Here is a 20,047-nt window from a genome sequence, read left to right as displayed (position 1 = left end):
TTAGTTTCAAGGAATTAGATTTAGGGTAGATGCAAACTTGAGTTGCTAGCTGGGAGTGGAAGTCTAATACATCATAAAACTGCCAAATCTGAAAACCACTGGCTAGGATCCACAGAGGGTTGGACTACATATTTTTTTTTACAATCTTTACAACTCTATCATCTAAATTATTCTATAATATCTAAATCAGGGTAGGAACACTGCAGTGTATGCAGAAACCCAAGTAAGCTTAATGGTTTTGAAAGCCTCTTGAGAGACAACAAAAACTATTAGATAAACCTAACATGTCATTTTAGTTTTATTTGCGTTTCTTTTCCAAAATGCATGCTTTGATATAGAATTAAAAATTATATCTGTAACCTAGACATACATTTATAATAATTTAGATTTTACATTCTATATTTTGAATTATCTTGTTTTTATCTAAATGTGATGTGAATGTGCCATACAATAAATAAATATAGAATTAGCACTATCCAAAAAAAACCTCTTAGCGGAGTCTTTCTCATTCTCTCTCTCTCACACACAACACATAACCTCACACACTTAGGCTTTTTGATCTTAATATTAGCAACAACTCTGGCATAAATCATTGGCCAGAATTGTTGACAGCTTTTCTGAGACATGATGCAAAGTGCTGTAAAAACAAAGGCTAGTGTCCATTATATAACACACCCTTTGAATTCCAAATTGTGAAAGGGGGTGCTTCTTTTACTGTACAGATCAATAAGGTAGCAAACTACTTCATAAATTAGACAAATTTAATTTTCATTACATTGCAATGATGTCATATGGAGATATTTCCTGAGTTTCCTGAGTTTATCCAATGCTTTCAGTTAACCATGGAGTACATTACAAATGTAACAGTAATTTAACAGTAACTTAAAAACCAACATTGTACATTATTAAATGTACAATATATAAAAACTTTAAGTGCAGCACCCATTCTACATGTTTTTATCATCACTACTAATTTAAAAGTTTATAAAACATAGAAATTATATTTAAAGGCAGAATATGAAGTTATTTGACAGGCAAATTTTGGAAAACCTCAGTATCCTTCTAAAGTTGTTGGATTTATCTTCCTACTCCCATAGGTATTAATACTGATCTTCAAATATTAGATAATTCCTGCTTTATGTAACGCACCGGGCTAAATTTCCAACTTTTATTTTTTAAATAAATTTCCATGAGATGAATAGCTTTCCAAGGATTTCTAAGATGTTCAACTCCTAAATGTAAGCTTAAAATGACTATTGTAATTATGGGTGATCACATGAAAACTTAACCATAATTGTACACTATATTTAATATAAAATAGAAACCTGACTTTGTAACCCTAAGTTGTCTTGCCATCCAACATTACACTGAACTAGGTCATCCAAGGTTCAAGATGTAAGATTGCTTAATTGGTGCATATATGTATATGTGTGTGCATTTCTCTCTTTATAAACATGTAAGAGAGGCCTAACATTATCGCATGAACAATTATTTGCAATCGATAATGGAAAAATCTGATTATAAAAATCCCTTTCTCCACTTTCACTTTTATTGTCCTTAGATAAGGTAAACTATAGAATATATGCCTCAACAGCAAGAACCACTCTGTGCTGATTTATCCAGCTCTATATGGATCTAGCTGCTTGCTAGAGAGATAGGAAAATTGATCAAAATGGCACATACTTAAATATTTCACAGTTATCAATTAAGTACTTTTCCTCAAGTATTCAAGGTGAGCAGAAAAAGGAAAGGCTGCATGAGTGCATGAGTGCATGTGTGTGTCAGCCATTTGCTCTATTTTCAAGTTGAACAGGAGGTAATTATCTTAATTGTGATGATATTCAACAGCAGATGCAGAATAATGGTTCAAATAATGACTCAAAAGACCAAGGATGATGGACTGGCACAAACCCTTCTCTTGGTTCCATGCTTACAGGATGGGAACAAATCAAGGAGATATTTTTTAAATGAGCTCATTCCTTGTTTTAAAGATAGTGAAATGGAGGTTCATGCTTCCTTCTCTGCCAAAGTGAAAGGAAGGAGATCATGCTTTAATAGCTCTTTAGCTCAGAGATCTGTCACCACCTTTTTTTTTGGTATCTTAAAAAAAATATGCCTCATATTATCAATGCACTTTCATATACTCTACCTTTTCTGATGGAAGAAGGAAATTCCAGATTAAATAACCTTCATTCTTACAATAGACTATTAACAGACAAAGAAAGCTTTAAAAAAAGCAGAATAATGAAGTTTCTCAAACAAAACTCATTACAATTGTTTGTGACTACAAGTAGGGATGTAGAGCGATAAAAGTACTGAAAACTCAATACCCTTTAAATTTGGAGTTCTATTAGTCACAAAGCTTGGCAACAGAGATGTATCCTCTGGTTTTGGACGGGAGTGTGCAAATATTGCCTAAGTGGTTTGCTATATTGCAACAGAGCAGCAATTTCATCTAAGAACTTCACAAAATTCAAAACATGCATTTGTTTAAAAAAAAAATCCAAAAAAGCTGTCCTTTACATAATTCTCCTCCAACTTTTGTTCTAAAGTTTCTTTGTTGTAAAGAGGGTACAATATACTGATCGGTGATGAGTACCTTACCAGTTATAACCAAAGCTACCCTTGAATTAACAAACATAAAATGTACATTAAAGAGCTGCCTGAGGAGCTGGCTGGAAATCACTGGATTTGGTAGCCTGGGCCATGGCTCTACGTTTGGCCAGGCGGGATTTAGAGGGAGGAGAAAGCTTCATGGAGCATATGGCCTGTGTGAGGCTTTCCTGTTCTTCACTGAATTGATTTTCATGCTGGGAGAGTTGGCGGTTCAGAGCAATAGCTTCAGCGGCAAAAATAGTCAAGTCCTTTGTGCTGCTGTTCCTGCGGGAGAATTGAGAAAAGAAAATTAGTTTATACCAGAGGAACTAACAATCTAATTGCCCATCAGAAAAGCACAAGTTGTCTCTTCATTATCTTCCTTATAACCAGGTTAATTTTGTGATTCATTTCCAAACAAGAAGTGATGGGAACAATTAATGGCTCTTCAGACCCAAGAAACAATGTTTTCTGGGAACATTTTACCAATTAATACAACCCTCCGCTTTCTCTCAAAATTCTTCTGATTGCAATGGATCTATCTTCTAAGCCAGTGTTTCTCAACTTGGCTGAGAAAATGGATCCATTGCAGTGTTTCTCAACCTTGGCAACTTTAAGACTTGTGGATTTTGACTCTCAGAATTCCCCAAGCGGTGTGGCAGGATGGGAAATTTTGGGAGTTGAAGTCCACACATCTTAATGATGCTAAGATTGGAAACACTTCTAATCACTTTTTCAATTAATTGTGACAAATTTACAGAAAAGCTTACCTTTGAAGAACCTGGGGTGTAGGTAATCCTTTTTCAGAAGCATGCTGAAAGCCACAAAAAAGTTGCAGTGTAAGCGAAGCAACCCTGAAGAAAATCTTTACTAATCAAAGAATACTCAATCTTCACAGTTCATTTACTTTGAACATTTTTCTGAATAAGTCACATTTTAACAGCAAGATGCTATGTTGGCTAACTAGATATTAGCAATTACAATGTCCAAAGAAATGTTCATTAAAGAACAATATATTTATATTAACAGAAATTGGTTCTTCTAGTACCAAACAACCAGGGGTGAAAATTCAGCAGGTTCTGACAGGTTCTGAAGAACCAGTAGGGGAAATTTTGAGTAGTTCGGATAACCAGTAAATACCCCCTCTGGCTGGCCCCAGAGTGGGGTGGGAATGGAGATTTTGCAATATCCTTCCCCCAGGAGTGGGGAGGAAAGGGGATTTTGTAGTATCCTTCCCCTGCCACGCACACCAAGCCATGCCCACAGAACCGGTAGTAAAAAAAAATCGAATTTGACTACAGCAAACAACCCTTTGCGACTCTCAAAGGAAAGCTTTTAAGTTCTCAGTAATAAAGAATATTTGTAGATATAGGAAATCAACTGCATACCCACTGTTTCACTTCAGTAGAATAAGACAGGTTAAGTAACTCTGAACTGGGAGATTGTTTGTACCATCACAAGCCATTAGGGATCTGGATTCATGTGGTTTAAGACAGCATCATTGTGTTCACATTTTTAGCCAAGGTCTTTTTTCCCCACCACAGATGTGACATTATGTTCTTTTGTAAGATTTGGTTCACATGCACCAATGACATATAGAAATAGAGGGCATCACTTACACCTTGTACCCAGGGATGTTCTAGAACCTGGGCAGCGCCAAGCCTCAGTTTGGCATTACGAACCAGGAGTTTTGAGATGAGATCTTTGGCTTGACTGGAGATGCCAGACCAATCCTTGTCAGGGAACTCATACTTGCCTTCCTGGATACTCTCAAAAAGCTTACTCTATGGGGGGGAAAGTATAATGTTTCTCAGAATATATTTTTAACTATATTTACAAATATTTTTAAATGGGTTACAGTTTTGAAAAATATTATTCCCCCTCTACATGCAACAGAGGTCAAACTGGGAATCGTGGGAAATATACTTTTAGTACAATTCTTAAGAACATAAGACTAGAGAACATGATCTGAATATAAAACCTTCACATTCATTATGAACTTATACATTCAACCTGAAACGGTTTTGAAAACAGCTTTAATTGCCTTCATTCTTCAAGTCCATAGATGTCTCAGAGGATATCTGAATAATTTTAAAGAAGCTCAATTAAACCTGCTACATCAGGGGTAGGGAACGATGGCCCTTTTATGACATGTGGACTTCAACTCCCAGAATTTCTGAGCCAGGAATTCTGGGAGATGAAGTCCTTAAGTCATAAAAGGGCCATGGCTCCTCACCTCTGTGCTACATTATTACATGTCCAAAATATACTGATTACCTGACAAACTTTGCAGACTTCTCCCCTGTCCCAGCCACAGTCTGTACCACAATTACCCACAAATGGAGGATAGCCACTTAGCATGATATACAAAATCACACCTAGGCTCCACAGGTCGCATCGCTTGTCATAGAATGTGGCTTCTTCTGTGAAGACTTCCACCACCTCTGGTGCCATGTACTCTGCAGACCCACACTAGCAAGAGACAGAACTGATATCAGACAGTTGCAGAAAAGGAAGCATTCACAACACAGGTAGTCCTTGCTTAATGACTGCATCATTTAGTGACCATTCAAACCATGTAACATAAAACAGCTTTGTAACCATCCCCCTTGCACTGACTGCTCTCATAGCAGCCTGTGGTCACGTGACTACCATTCACATGTTTCACAACCAGCTTCCAACGAGAAGAGTTAATGGGGAACCTGGAAGTAATGCTGCACGTGGTGGTCACATGATATCTCGCTTAACAACCACAGTGACTCATTTCATGGCTGGAGAGGAAGTGATTCCATAAGCCCAATGTGATCATACAATTTTCTGCTTAATGACGACAGGACTTTGCAATGGATCTGCCAGTTCCAATTGTAGTCATTAAGGGAGGCTACCTGTGCCGTTAATACATAACTCTTTTTGGAAAGACAGATCCACCCAAAACCCTGGACGCAGTACCCATGGTTAAGGTCAATGCATTACAGGTCATATAGTGACCATTCACAGCATTAAAAAAAAGTGACATGACAATTTTTCACATTTACAACTATCTATTCAGATGATTGGCAGCTGGTTCATATTTATGATGGTTGCAGCATCTTGGGGTCATGTGATCAGTTTTTGCGACCTTCTGACAAGCCAAGTCAACGGGGAAGGCAGATTCACATAACAATCATCTTACTAATTTAACGACTTAAGTGATTCACTTAACAACTATGGCAAGAAAGGTCGTAAAAGGGGGCAAAACTCATTTAATGTTCAATTTAGCAACATAAATCTTGTGCTCAATTGTGATTACTGTATATACTCGAGTATAAGCCTAGTTTTTCAGCCCACTTTTTGGGCTGAAAAAAGCCGCCTCGGCTTATACTCGAGTCAGTGAAAAATTGCCCGAAATGGAGGAGAAAAAGGGGCGGGGCCATGCCGCTGGGTGACACTCGTGAATGGCCCAGTGCCCCTGTGAGTTTCCCCTCCCTCTGTGTCAGTTTGCCGCGCAGCACGCACCGCACCATCCCCCCTCCTCACGTTCTAATGTAATGCAGGGCTGTCTTACGATTCCCCTTCCTCCCCCTCCTGCCGCTCTGCAACGATGTCCCACCTCCTCCTTGTTATGGCAAGCAGCCACATAGCGATGTCCCACCTCCTCTGGTACAGTGATCCAATGATAGGAATCACTGTGCCGTGTGTCATAGGAGGCGGGACATCGCTCCCGTGGCTGCACGGGACATCATCATCACAGCGGGACATCAGCATCATGAGGTGAGTGAAGTATTTCATTGAATACACCGCTAGTTTACTGTTTTTCTTTGAAATAAATATTCAAAACATTATTGGTATCTATTTTTATTTTTGAAATTTACCGGTAGCTGCTGCATTTCCCACCCTAGGCTTATACTCGAGTCAATAACTTTTCCAGTTTTTGTGGTAAAATTAGGTGCCTCGGCTTATATTCGGGTCGGCCTATACTCGAGTATATACGGTATAAGTTTAGGACTATCTGTATTACAAATTATATGATTAGTAACATCTATTTGGAGTGACTATTTTTCCCCATAAAGCTGGGAGAGTATTAAACCCAATGCAGGAAATTCTGCTGCTGTTAATTTTAAATCAGTATCAGTTTAGTAGCAGCATACTGGCAGATGCTGAAGAAGTTCAGAAGAATGGAGGAAGGAGAGGACGATCTAAGCCAGGGATATCCAACCTTGGCAACTTTAAGATCTGTGGACTTCAATTCCCTAGCCAGCATATATAGATTCTAAAATTGGACACCCCTGATCTAATCGGTTCTATACAAATTACTGGGATTATTATCCAGGTTACTGGGATTATTACCGTGATTATTATTTCTCATTGATTCAAAGCCGTTATCTCTCTGGAAATTTAGTCTACGCAACTCATTCAGTCTAACCCTGGTAGATAAGAGATTCCCAGACCCAGGCACACTGTAGTGTAAATTTAATTCATATTTTGTAGCACAATACAAACTGAACATTTTTAAAGCCAAGACTTTTTTTTTAAGTGAGAGCAGCATTTCACACTTTATGGAAATAAGCATAAAATTTCTGGTCTGTCTCCCACAACCCTGGCAATGAACTATAGCACAGTTGCTGGGCAACAGCAAGAATTATGAGGAAGCAAAAATGAAATTGAGAATGTTAATTTGTAGATGTCTCAGTATAGAGTACTTGAATATATGCACAATTTTATAATGCTTTTTGCGTAGTAACAAACAGTTGGCTTGGTGATACAACTTAACCTTGCAGATTTTAATTAAATGAAAATATACCCATTTATCATCCCAAACCTCCCAAGTCAGGTTCCGGGATGCGTTGGGTCAAGCAATATATAAAAACTCTTTTAAATATATAGTTTAACATTCTTGCAACTCTCTTTGAAACATATTGTCCAATATGAAGTGACTTATTCCAGTACTGTTTCATATTCACTCATCATTTCCAAATTTTAATCTCTCCTGAACCTTTAATGTTTGGTCATGAGTTAGAAGGAGTTTTGGAGAAACATATACAGTAAACCATGTTCCAGGGACCTTATACCCAGGATTCCATACCATGTGTTGCAACCATCTGATACAGCGGTGGGATTCACTTACCTTCCCTACCGGTTCGCAAATGTGAGCGAGTGCAGTGCTCGTGCATTATGTCGGGGCGGGTGGGCGGAGCCTCTTCCAGCCACCTCTACCGGTTCAGCCAAACCAGAGAGAACCGGCTGAATGCCACCTCTGATCTGATAGCAATAGCACTTAGATTTATATGCCACTTCACAGTGCTTTACAGCCCTCTCTAAACGGTTGACAGATTCAGCATATTGCCCCCAGTGTTTCTCAACCTCAACGGCTTTGAAGATCCCAGAAGTTGAAGTCCATACATCTTAAAGTTGCTGAGATTGAAAAACACTGAACTAAACAATGACAAGAAAACAAGTAAAAGCAAAATTTGAATCCTTCCAATGTGCATTGATAAGGAATTATTGAGATTGTTGAGATTGGGGTGCCCAATATATTTGATTATGTTATATATGTTGTTTTTGAAAATAATACTTCCATGTTCTCTCTTCTTAGTTCTCTAGTAATTTGATTACCTAGCCTGGATAATGGTTTTATTTAGCCTGGGCAAGCCATAATTTCAGAATTTGGTGCGTGAATATGAGGGCTGTTAACAGGTTAACTAACAATAATCACAAGAGTAGTTTCAATGCTAAAAAATCTCTGAAATACATTGCAAAAGGACTGTTCAATCAGTCCTATTATACAGCGTTAAAGATGCAAGTCTTGTTGGCTACAAGAGAATAAACATGATCTAGGAAAATAAATCAGTCCGTTTATAATTTTTCTTATTTATTTGCACTCTCTTCTGTACACTTACAGGGACTTGATATATATGTAATTCTGCTTTTGCATACTACCAATTTCAGCAATCTTTAGGTTTCCTGCTTCCTGGTGCGATTCCACTAATTTTCTTATACTGCCCTTTACTGGATGGAATTGCCCAAAATAATTCCTTTTTCTGGCAAACTTTCCATCCATTCAAGGAATCTTGTGGAACAACTTTTTCCTGACATTGAAGTACGTAAAACTGAATGCTTATCCAGTTTAGGCCACATTTGTTTCAGCTTCAATCTGCCTATCATCCAATCCTGTATCAGATTTAAGACTTGGCCTTATTTTCAGGGAGGTCTTATTATTTTTGAGGTGCAAGAGCCTGGGAGCATTGTCACCTCATGATTGCTGCTGTGTTGCAATATTTTCAGGGAGGGCTTATTTTCAGGGGAGGGCTTATTTCAGCGCATGCATTCAAAAGCCCAATTAGCCGAATGATCCTTTACATTAGGACTAATGTCAAGATTTCCATGATCTTATTGGCAGCTATTTTCTTATAATTTTCAAACTTGAGAAATGCAACTTAGTTTATTATTAGAGTTATTTGCAAACTTGAAATTTACTCTATAAGCTATATTATCATCTATAATCCCCCCCCCAAATAGCAAGATATTGTCTGGAAAATGCAGCTTGCTGGATATTTCACTTTTTGCAATTCAACTAAACGCCAGCTAGGTTGTGCATCTAAGCAACTTTACAGCACAACATAGTGAATTGTTGCCTTTGTTCTCACATCATAGACTACTCTCCAAAATACAGGAGCCTACATACCGGAGTAGTCAGTTCAGGAGTAGAGATTGGAGTACATGCACTGTTGAGTTTCACCCCACTTCCAAGATCAAAGTCACAAATTTTTACAGGTGATACCTGAAATGGAGGAAGAAGGAAAAATAAATGCAAATCAAATCACTGAGGAAATAAACCTAATGAAAAGTAAACAGATAGAATTGCAAAGCATAGATGCACCTTATTAGGAGATTCACAGAGTATATTCTCAGGTTTTAGATCTCGATGTGCGATACCTAAGAAGTAACACAAAAGACAAGGAGTCATATCCAAAACAACAATGTCAAAAATGGAGAAAATAGAGAAAATATTTGCTTTTTGGTGTTTGCAGTAGCTACTAATTCCATTGCACTTAAATCATCTCTTAAAGTTACATTCAAACTTCATGAAATATTCCTGGATGTTTTCCAAATAATTGTACAGGAGAAATAATATTCATTAGAATAACGGCATTAAAATAATACCTTCATATGAATCTTGAACGTTCACAAATTACATAGTACAACCCAGGCATTTAAGAAGCATTTCTAAGACACAAAATGAAATGTATTGGCTAATGGACTATTTTTTTATAGCTCTTGATATGTGTGTATACTTGTACTACTTGGTACATTTTTTAAAGAACGAACAATAAAATATATTCCCTTTACAAGCTCTTCATGTTGTCAATACACGGATACCAGCAGTGACTGGCTCCTTCTCAAATTAAACCAGAATTCTAAAAAGTCCTGAGGGGCAGTGACATAACTTCGAAAGTCAGTGCTTGACTCGTATTTTCACCCACAGATTGAGTATTCACAACTGAGAGAAGAAAAACTATGAATCTTAAGTTTCCAAAGGAACTGGACATGTATAACATATAGGACATGTAGGTCTTCAAAGAGTGTTTTCTTTTTTCAGAATTTTGACCAAAGTATTTGTTCAGCTGGAAAACAAAAGGGCGCCCTGCTTCTAACCAGAAGATAATGGGGTAATTGAATTGTATTGCCCAATTGTTAATATTTCTGCACACAAATAGCAGCCTGTGTTAGTGAAGCGAACTCAGGCACATGGATTTATTTAGGGACAAAGAATCTCTTATAGGATGGCTGGGATTGAACTACATAGGCCATTAGTGCTTGCTTTTGGTAAGAAAAAGCTATGATAATGGAGGGCAGGGGGCAGGCTGGCTTCAAAATACCTTGTAATTACATTGTAATTTCAGTGTTCCCGTAACTGCACTGACCCTGTTTTTCGCTCATTTCTGCCCTCCCCAGCCCCCAGGAGCTCTCTGAAAGCCTTCTAAAAGCTATGCACGGCCATTTTGCTAAAGGGGGCGGAGTTTCAGGAGGCAAAAAATGCTGTATTCAGTGTATAAGACGCACCCAGATTTTCAGCCTCTTTTTTGAGGGAAAAAGGTGCGTCTTATACTCCAAAAAATACAGTAAACAATTTTTAAAAATGTGAATTTATCATCGGTATCATTAAGTGCCACTGTTAAGGTAAAGTGGTGAGCAAAACTTACATTACTTTGATCCGTGACATTAGAAATGACCGTTTATACAATTAAGGGCTCTCCAACAGATGGCTGTCTAGTTTGCACTTAAATATATCTAGCAGAGGATGGCCACTACCTCCCTTCATAACTGGATCTATTTTCAAACTGCTCATATTCTTATGAAGTTTGTTTCTAATATTCAGGTGTATTTCTGCCTTCTTAAACCTTAAATCCATTGTTCCATATCCCAGGTGAAGGTCTTGACTTTCAGTATGACAGTCTTAGCTATTTGAAAAACTCTACCAGAATCCTTTCTTCGCAATTCTTATTTCCTTTTGCCTGTCTTTATCAGACTTAATTTCTAATTCCCCAATCATCCTTACTTCTATTACTTATGCTCGTTATATGATTTTAAATGTTTATTATTAACGAACAGTGTGGCACTACTGTACCATTCTCATGACTGTAATAATGGATTGAAAACTTGAAACTTAAAAATCTTTACAACCTTAAGGTAGCCATAATTTTGTATTGTTTTTAATTAAAAAAAATCATCCATGCTACTTCATAACCCAGATCCTACACATACTGCAATGTATCTGTTTACAAGGCATGTGGGTCACCTTTAAGCACATAGTTAATATGAGCATTATTCATCTTCTCCAAATCCCCTATTAAGTGTCATTTAAATTGAATCATCGTTCATGTGCAATAGCTCAATAAGGACTATGTTCATTCACTGTACCTCAAAGTCAACAACCAGTGTCAAAATCCTTATGCTATTATGTTAGAAAAAGACATCCAAAATGCTTAAACACAGAAGTAAACTTAATGTCATGCTGGTTTTTTAAATATACAAGCAAACCTTGCCTAACCTGAAAGCTGGTGGCTAATGAGCTTGGAAATAGGAATGTGTTTGTTTTTACCTTTTGTGTGCAAGAAATCCAATGCACAGGCAATATCTCTCACCACCTGGCTGGCCTCCCTCTCATTAAAGTGCTTTTGCTGTTGTATATAAGTCAAGATAGAGCCTATAGAGGAAAGACGGCAGGTAGATGCTTGTAGGCAAAACAACTGAAGACACCAAACTCTATAATAAGTATAAACATATTTGTGACAACTAAATTGCCCAGGTTTCTATCTCAACAAAAATAGTAGCAAAGGTAATTACAGAAGAGAAATTGATTTTACAGCCCCCACATCACAGCGCAACAGGTTACAGACCATGCGGACTGGTCTGTTTTCTTCAGAAACAAGTGTGACATTTACTCCAAAGTTGTTTATACAAGTTTGCTATTTTTATCAGGAATGATAGGCCAAAAGTTTAGTCTGTTCACATTTCCTGAAACCACCCTCTCCCCATCAAAAACAAATTTTGAATAATAGATGTACAGATTTTTACTGTGAAATTGTATATCATACTTTGTCACTGCAAAGAGGGGCACATAATCCGTTTCCTAACCAATGTTCCCTCTAATTTTTTTCAATGTGCGGAAAAGTATAGTGTTTGAGTGGCACATTTTCATGCCTGAACACCTGAATTTTTTTAAGCCATAATTGCCATCAGAGCAGATGTTGGGGAGGGAGGCAAGGAGGAAAAGGGTCCCCTCCCTCTCCCTCAGACCCCCAGGAAGGAAGGAAGGGGAGGGGGAAGAAAAGGAAAGGAAATGGCAAAGAAGGAAAGGAAATGGCAAAGAAGAAAAGGAAAGAAGGAAAGGAAAGGAAAAAGGAAAAGAGAAAGGAAAAGAAATGGAAAAGAAGGAAAGAAAAAAGGAAAAGAAATGAGAAATGAAAGGAAAAGAGAAAGGAAAGGAAAAGGAAAGGAAGATAGAAGAAGGACAGAAAGGAAAAGGAAAGAGTAGAAAGGATTGGTACTGCTCAAAAATCAAGTCTCAAGATCCTGTGGACCCCTTTGGCTCAGGCAGTCCAATTCCACGCTGGTTCCCTCTCTCCCTGAAGTGAAGGGATCGCAGAAAGACTGCCCAGTCCAGAACGGGGCTTCACACAACACAATGCCTGAGAAACCCCAGATGTGCAGAGAAACACAGGCTACAACCAGCGAATCATGTTTTCCCAATGGGAATTCTCCCTTCTGCAGTGTCATTGGTCTCTGGGCAGAGTCTTCCTTGATTTCACCAATCACCAGATGGAGGAGAGAGTTCGGTGCAGAGAGAGAAGGGAGGGAGGAGGGATATTTTCAGTCACATTTAAAGAAACACTGCGCTGCAGTTTGAAACTTCTGCGCGGTGTTTTCTTTTAGGTGTGCAGCCGCGCAAGCGCACAGTTTAGAGAGAACATTGTTCCTAACTTTGTATTTTTTATATATGTGGCCAATTCTCAACACTAAAAAACACAGGTCTTCTGCTCTTTACTATAATGTAATTGTTCTGAGTGACTTCAATTCATTTTTTAAGAACACCCCAATATTATCTGGATAATATTTCAGCTTCATACAGGAATACAATAATACTCTTTAAAATAGGCTATGAATGAAAATCCAAGTGTTATGTAACATAAGATAAAACTACATATTTCTGTGAAAGGTTTGAATGATTAAACTAAGGCAGGGTCAATGTTATCACAAAATTGGGAGAGCAGAGGCAAAGGAAGGGGAATGAATACTTACCTCCTCGCAGTTTTTCAAACACAAGGTAATACCTTACGCTATCTTCAAAAAACTCTATTAATTCCAAAATGTTCCTTAAAAACAAGGCACAGGTGATCATGCTAAGTTTTATTTTCTTAGTACATCAAAATTGCACAAGTATGCCCAAAAGTGTTATTTGAAATATTCTGATGTTTTCAGGTAAACAAAAATCACATCGTTGTAATCCTAAAATCATCAGTATGACTGATTTTAAAATTAATCAGTATTTTTCATACATATGAAAAATAATTCAATTGTCTTGCGCTCTCTCTCATTGCCACGCCTGCATTGCTAAATAAATATGTAGGAGCCAAAAGGAACTGAACAATTTTGGTAGAAGCAGCTGCTTCAAGTCTATCCTTTGTGCTTGATCAACATAATTTACAAGGGATGTTATTTGATCTCTGCTTTCCAAGCCTATACCAAGAATAAACAACTGCTGCCAATCTTATTTTGTGGAATCTTTAACATACAAGATTTTATTAATACTGTAATACTTACTTATTACCCTGACACTGATACAATGTTTCCACTTCTCGAAATACCCGACTCCGACTATGTCCAGCATTTTTTTCAATTATCTGTTGCAAAAATAGAAAGTTTTTTTAAAATGAAAAACTTCTTGCAGAATGAATATTGCATTATATCCAATTCTGTCTGCCTGCCAAACTTGGGTTTTATTGACAGATCAAAATCATTTCTTGCACCATGTTACACATCTACTCAACCCTACACCCTCCAGATGAGCTTTCAGAAGCCTTCATGAAGCATTGGGAGGAAAAGTGAGGGAAATTCCTGCTGCGGAAGTAGAAAATTTTGCATGATGCCAAATGTTGCCATTGACACAATCTTTTCATTTTATTATGTTGAAGGGGGAAAAATGTTTAGAACTAGAATTGGGTGGGGAACTATGGCCCTTTTATGACTTGTGGACTTCAAATCAAGAACTTCAAGGCAGGAATTATGGGAATTGAAGTCCAAAAATCATAAAGGGCCATAGTTCACTACCTCTGAACTAGTTATTAGTGTAGTTAGTAACTGGGTTCTTGTAAGTTCTCGCAGATAAAATGCTCTTAATCAAAAGGAAAATTGTGATGTTTTCCTCACCTTAACTGCATATTCCTTTCCAGTCTGCAAGCTAACTGCTCCTTGAACCTTGGCATAGGAGCCCTGACCAAGCATCTCTGCAGTGAGCTTGTATAAATCTGTCAAATAATAATAATAATAATAACAGTAATAATAATAATAATAACAGTAATAATAGTAATTATATATATTATAGTAATAATAAGAAACTACATGGTTATGGATGAAACATGTAAAAGTGGTATCCACTGTCATCAGGGCACTTGGTACCATGTCCAAGAATTTTGCAAAATACATCAAGAAGTTGCAGCATCCTGCTGTAGCACCAGCAGAGCTGCAAAAGACTGCACTACTAGGAACAACTTAAATTTTAAGAAGATACTTGGTTGATACCTAGGATTCTGGTAGCAACCCATATCAACCATCAGAGCCAGTCAATGGTATTTGTGATACATGTTTAAATGTTCAGTTGACTGTGTTTCATGTTTAATGAATAAAAGATATAATAATAATAATAATAATAATCCCATATACAGAGGGAATTAATAGTGGACAATTGGGTAAACTTAGTGCTGATAACACAATTGCTACTAAACAAGAAAAAGTTCATCAAGAAATTAAAGACAACATGGAAGAAAAGTTTATCGGTTTTTCATGTGGAAAACATCATTTCTGAAAGATTGTGATCCTCTCTATTTTACCTTCTAAATTTTAATTGCTAATGCTTCTTCCTTTTCAATGATCTTGGAATAATATCAATGAAATATGGAATCATGCAATGTGAATTTCAATTATAGGTAGTCCTCACTTAATGACAACTGCAACCAGCAACTGTCACTAAGTGATATGGTCATTAAGTGAAATATCACTTTTCCACAAAGGACTTTCAACATCAGTTCCGCCATGGTCAATAAGAAAATCACTTATTGAGATATCGCTTGTAATTTTACTGCCAACTTCTCCATTGACTCTGCTTGTTGAAAGCTGGATGTGAAGCTTGCAAGTGACAATCGTGTGACCACTGGATGTTGCAATGGCCATAAATATGGGCTGGTTGCAAAGTACCTGAATGCTGATAATATACTGTAAACTGTAATAGTGGTAAGTTCAAGGACCAGTCATAAAGTTACCTTTTTAACACTGTCACAATTTCAAATGGTTTCTAAATAGGGCTGTTGTTAAACAGGGAGTATCTCTACTTTGTTCTTCTTCAGCAAAGCCAAACAAGGACAATGCACAAGCAGAAAAATGTAAGTTGTGCTTTTAACCCAGTACTTCCAACTTTAAGATGTGTAACCTTGAATTCCCCAGCTAGCCATGCTGACTGAAGGATTCTGGGAATTGAAATCCTGCATCTTAAAAGTTGCTGTGATTGAGAAACACAGATTTACACTACAAATCAAAGTGCAATACTCTCACATTATTTCCAAGACTACCATACAGGATTGAACACAAGCAAACAAATCTACCCAAAACCAAAACTACATCCCCCCCAAAATCCAAGCAGTTATAAATCCAACCTTCAAACCTTCCAGGGAAATGATCTGTAGCTCTTGTCCGCTTTTTCTTTTTCCTTTTACCATTTTCTAATATGGGAAGAGGCTGGCTGTTGATGATCTCTACACAACAGAAAAAGTACAGCAGATCATGTGTTTTTTTACAGCAAATATGTGAGAGAGTAATATAACTTCAGATTCTTAAATCTCTAATGTTTTCGAATTTATTTTTTCACGCAATGTAAAAAATAATAATATATTTGTTATATCCAAGGAATACTATTTTTAAGGTATAGGGACACAGCAAGAAAAAAGTAACAATAAAAAACAATGTACAAAATGTTTGTACAAATGTTACAAAATATGGGGTTCCCACATAGCACATCATAGGCCCATTTGGAATAGTTGTTTTACCACTATTTCAATTGTTAAAGCTTATAGGACCTTTTTGTTCAGACACTATAAAATAATAAGTCATAATTCCTGGAAGGGGAGGGGTGAGGGAAGGAATGGCTTTTTACCAGGTTGTATCAACCCCAGGCAATGGAGTTAAAAAAAGAGACAGTGTGAAAAATCAGCAGGACACTAAAAAAAAGATATTTAGAATGCAAAAATCCATTCAGCAGAAGTCTACAATATATAGTAAATAAAATTTTCATAAAAGCCCAGAAGGATGGCAGGAAAGGGGTCTGGGGATATGTGTGTGTGTGTGTGTGTGTGTGTGTGTGTGTGTGTGTATAAATGAATGTATGTATGTATGTATGTATGTATGTATATATATATGTATATATATGTATGTATGTATGTATATGTATATATATATATATATATATATATATATATATATATATATATATATATATATATATATATATATACACACATACATACGTTATATTTATGCTGATAAATAAATAAAGGGAGACTAGTATAGATCTGTTTCAAGCTATTTAGCTCTCATCAGCTAGCCATACCCAAGTTTTTGGGAATCGAACCTGTGCTCTATTGCCTCCCAGGCAGGGAGTTAACCATTTGAGCTACAGAGAACGACTCCTTTATCAGCCAGCCAGGGTGGGAGGTATATACTTAGAGTCACAACCCCTGGTATGCCCAAGTATGGGAGGAAGGTCACACTTCCACTCTCTGTCATTAGGCTCGTCACAAGAGTCCATCCAGACAGAAACCCAATATTTTTTACTGTTGCCTTTAAATATTGGGTTTCTGTCTGGATGGACTCTTGTGACGAGCCTAATGACAGAGAGTGGAAGTGTGACCTTCCTCCCATACTTGGGCATACCAGGGGTTGTGACTCTAAGTATATACCTCCCACCCTGGCTGGCTGATAAAGGAGTCGTTCTCTGTAGCTCAAATGGTTAACTCCCTGCCTGGGAGGCAATAGAGCACAGGTTCGATTCCCAAAAACTTGGGTATGGCTAGCTGATGAGAGCTAAATAGCTTGAAATAGATCTATACTGGTCTCCCTTTATTTATTTATCAGCATAAATATAACAAATGTAACAAAAAAGGCAACAGTAAAAAAAAAAAATATTGGGTTTCTGTCTGGATGGACTCTTGTGACGAGCCTAATGACAGAGAGTGGAAGTGTGACCTTCCTCCCATACTTGGGCATACCAGGGGTTGTGACTCTAAGTATATACCTCCCACCCTGGCTGGCTGATAAAGGAGTCGTTCTCTGTAGCTCAAATGGTTAACTCCCTGCCTGGGAGGCAATAGAGCACAGGTTCGATTCCCAAAAACTTGGGTATGGCTAGCTGATGAGAGCTAAATAGCTTGAAATAGATCTATACTAGTCTCCCTTTATTTATTTATCAGCATAAATATAACAAATGTAACAAAAAAGGCAACAGTAAAAAATATTGGGTTTCTGTCTGGATGGACTCTTGTGACGAGCCTAATGACAGAGAGTGGAAGTGTGACCTTCCTCCCATACTTGGGCATACCAGGGGTTGTGACTCTAAGTATATATACATACATATACACAATATACAATACACACACACACACACACACATATATATATATATAGTGCATGTCCATTGAATTGATTTTTTTTTGTATTTTAAAGGCCTGTCTCCATTTTAAAAATACTGAATTCAACTTGAATGAAATGCTCCAGTGGTGCAGTAGTCAACAATAATAACTCAATGTGCTTTTTGATTTATGATTGAAGCTATAATTAATATCATTACTGATCTTCAAGGGGAAAACAACTCAAGAAGCTTGAGAAATTTTGAAAATGAGATTATAAAAGCCCAGTCTAGCACAATACCAATGAAAAAAATAACAGCTCTCAAAAAAACCCAGCATGGCTGCATAAAGAACTCTGACAAATTAAAAGACAAAAAGGATAAGTATAAAAAGTGGAAAGTGGGGCACATAACTAAGGTAGAATATCAGCAAATAGCCCAAGTCTGCAAAGATGAAGTGAGGAAAGCTAAAGCTCACAATGAACAAAGGCTTGCGACAAAAGTAAAAATAACAAAAAAAGCTTATTCCAACATGTTAAAAACAAGAAAAAAGTGGCAAGAAGGTGACAAGCAACAGGGAGAAAGCAGAACTACTTAACCCATTTTTTGCATCTGTCTTTATACAAAGGGAAAAAAACAGTCCAACCTATCAAAAACAGCACCACAAAAAACAGATCAGGAACACAAGTTAAAATAGGGAAGAAAATGGTAAGTGAGCACCTGTCTACCCTAGGCAAGTTCAAATCACCAGATGGATTACACCTCAAGGTTCTGAAGGAACTCGCAGATGAGATCTCAGAACCACTGAACTATATCTTTCAAAGATCCTGGAGCACCGGGGAACTCCAGAGGACTGGAAAAGAGCTGATGTAGTTCCCATCTTCAAAAAAGGAAAAAAATGGATCCAGAAAACTACAGACCTATCAGTCTGATCGCAATACCAGGGAAGATTCTGGAAAAGATAATCAAGCAACGAATCAGCAAATATCTAGAAGTAAATAAAGTAATAACCAAAAGCCAACATGAGTTTGTGAAAAACAGATCATGACAGACTAATCTTATTGCATTCTTTGACAAAGTGGCAAAATTAGTGGACTAGAGGAATGTTGTCGATATAATTTACTTGGACTGCAGTAAGGCATTTGATAAAGTAGACCATAACTTACCACTTGATAAAATAGAAAAATGTTGGTTAGACAGTATCACCACTGGATGCATTTGTAACTGGCTGACCAACCACACTCAAAGTATAGTCCTCAATGAACCTGCATCTATCTGGAGGGAAGTATGCAGTGGGATATCCCAAGGCTCTGTTTTAGGCCCAGTACTCTTCAACATCTTCATCAATGATTTGGACAAGGGAATAGATGGGGAACTTATCAAATTTGCAGACGACACCAAGCTAGCAGGAATAACCAACACTCCAGAAGATAGACTTAAGATACAGAAGGATCTTGACAGACTTGAACATTGGGCGCTATCTAACAAAATGAAATTCAATGGTGAAAAAAGTAAGGTTCTACATTTAGGCAACAAAAACAAAATGCAGATACAAGTATATGTGGTGCCTTGCTCAATAGCAGTAACTGTGAGAGGGATCTTGGAATCCTAGTGGACAATCATTTAAATATGAGCCAGCAGTGTACAGCAGAGTTCTAGGCTGCATAAACAGAGGGATAGAATCAAGATCACATGAAGCGTTAATTCCACTTTATAATGCTTTGTTAAGGCCACACCTGGAATACTGCATCCAGTTTTGGTCACCACAATGTAAAAAAGATGTTGGGACTCTAGAAAGAGTACAGAGAAGAGCAACAAAGATGATTAGGGGACTGGAGGCTAAAACATATAAAGGACGGTTGCTGGAAATGGGTATATCTAGTCTGATGAAAAGAAAGACTAGGGGTAGCATGATAGCAGTGATCCAGTATCTCAGGGGTTGCCACAAAGAAGACGTAGTCAAGCTATTCTTCAAATCACCTGAGGGTAGGACAAAAAGCAATGGGTGGAAACTAATCAAGGAGAGAAACAACTTAGAACTAAGGAGAAATTTCCTGAAAGAACAATTAATCAATGGAACAT

The 20,047-nt window shown here is 37.4% G+C and overlaps 1 protein-coding gene across 5 annotated transcripts in view; it reads right to left on the bottom strand.

Annotated features, from left to right (window-relative positions):
* Positions 1 to 743: 743 nt before the first annotated feature.
* The window catches only part of MKNK1 (MAPK interacting serine/threonine kinase 1), a 36,074-nt gene continuing 16,770 nt past the window's right edge, over positions 744 to 20,047 (bottom strand). For all 5 annotated transcript variants that reach the window (XM_032218299.1, XM_032218297.1, XM_032218302.1 and 2 more), the window contains 11 exons: positions 16,002 to 16,100; positions 14,503 to 14,600; positions 13,897 to 13,976; positions 13,375 to 13,448; positions 11,675 to 11,779; positions 9,452 to 9,507; positions 9,257 to 9,352; positions 4,873 to 5,067; positions 4,215 to 4,379; positions 3,366 to 3,409; positions 744 to 2,880 (listed from right to left, as the gene is read on the bottom strand). In XM_032218299.1, the coding sequence (XP_032074190.1) occupies positions 2,652 to 2,880; positions 3,366 to 3,409; positions 4,215 to 4,379; positions 4,873 to 5,067; positions 9,257 to 9,352; positions 9,452 to 9,507; positions 11,675 to 11,779; positions 13,375 to 13,448; positions 13,897 to 13,976; positions 14,503 to 14,600; positions 16,002 to 16,100 (1,241 nt within the window). In that variant the 3' untranslated portion in view covers positions 744 to 2,651. The remainder of the gene's footprint in view (positions 2,881 to 3,365; positions 3,410 to 4,214; positions 4,380 to 4,872; positions 5,068 to 9,256; positions 9,353 to 9,451; positions 9,508 to 11,674; positions 11,780 to 13,374; positions 13,449 to 13,896; positions 13,977 to 14,502; positions 14,601 to 16,001; positions 16,101 to 20,047) is intronic.

This window comes from Thamnophis elegans, chromosome 5 (assembly GCF_009769535.1).
Source record: "Thamnophis elegans isolate rThaEle1 chromosome 5, rThaEle1.pri, whole genome shotgun sequence".
In the NCBI taxonomy this organism is placed as follows: domain Eukaryota; kingdom Metazoa; phylum Chordata; class Lepidosauria; order Squamata; family Colubridae; genus Thamnophis; species Thamnophis elegans.
The sequence above is the reverse complement of the archived record's forward strand: the minus strand, read 5'-3'. Positions and strand labels throughout refer to the sequence as shown.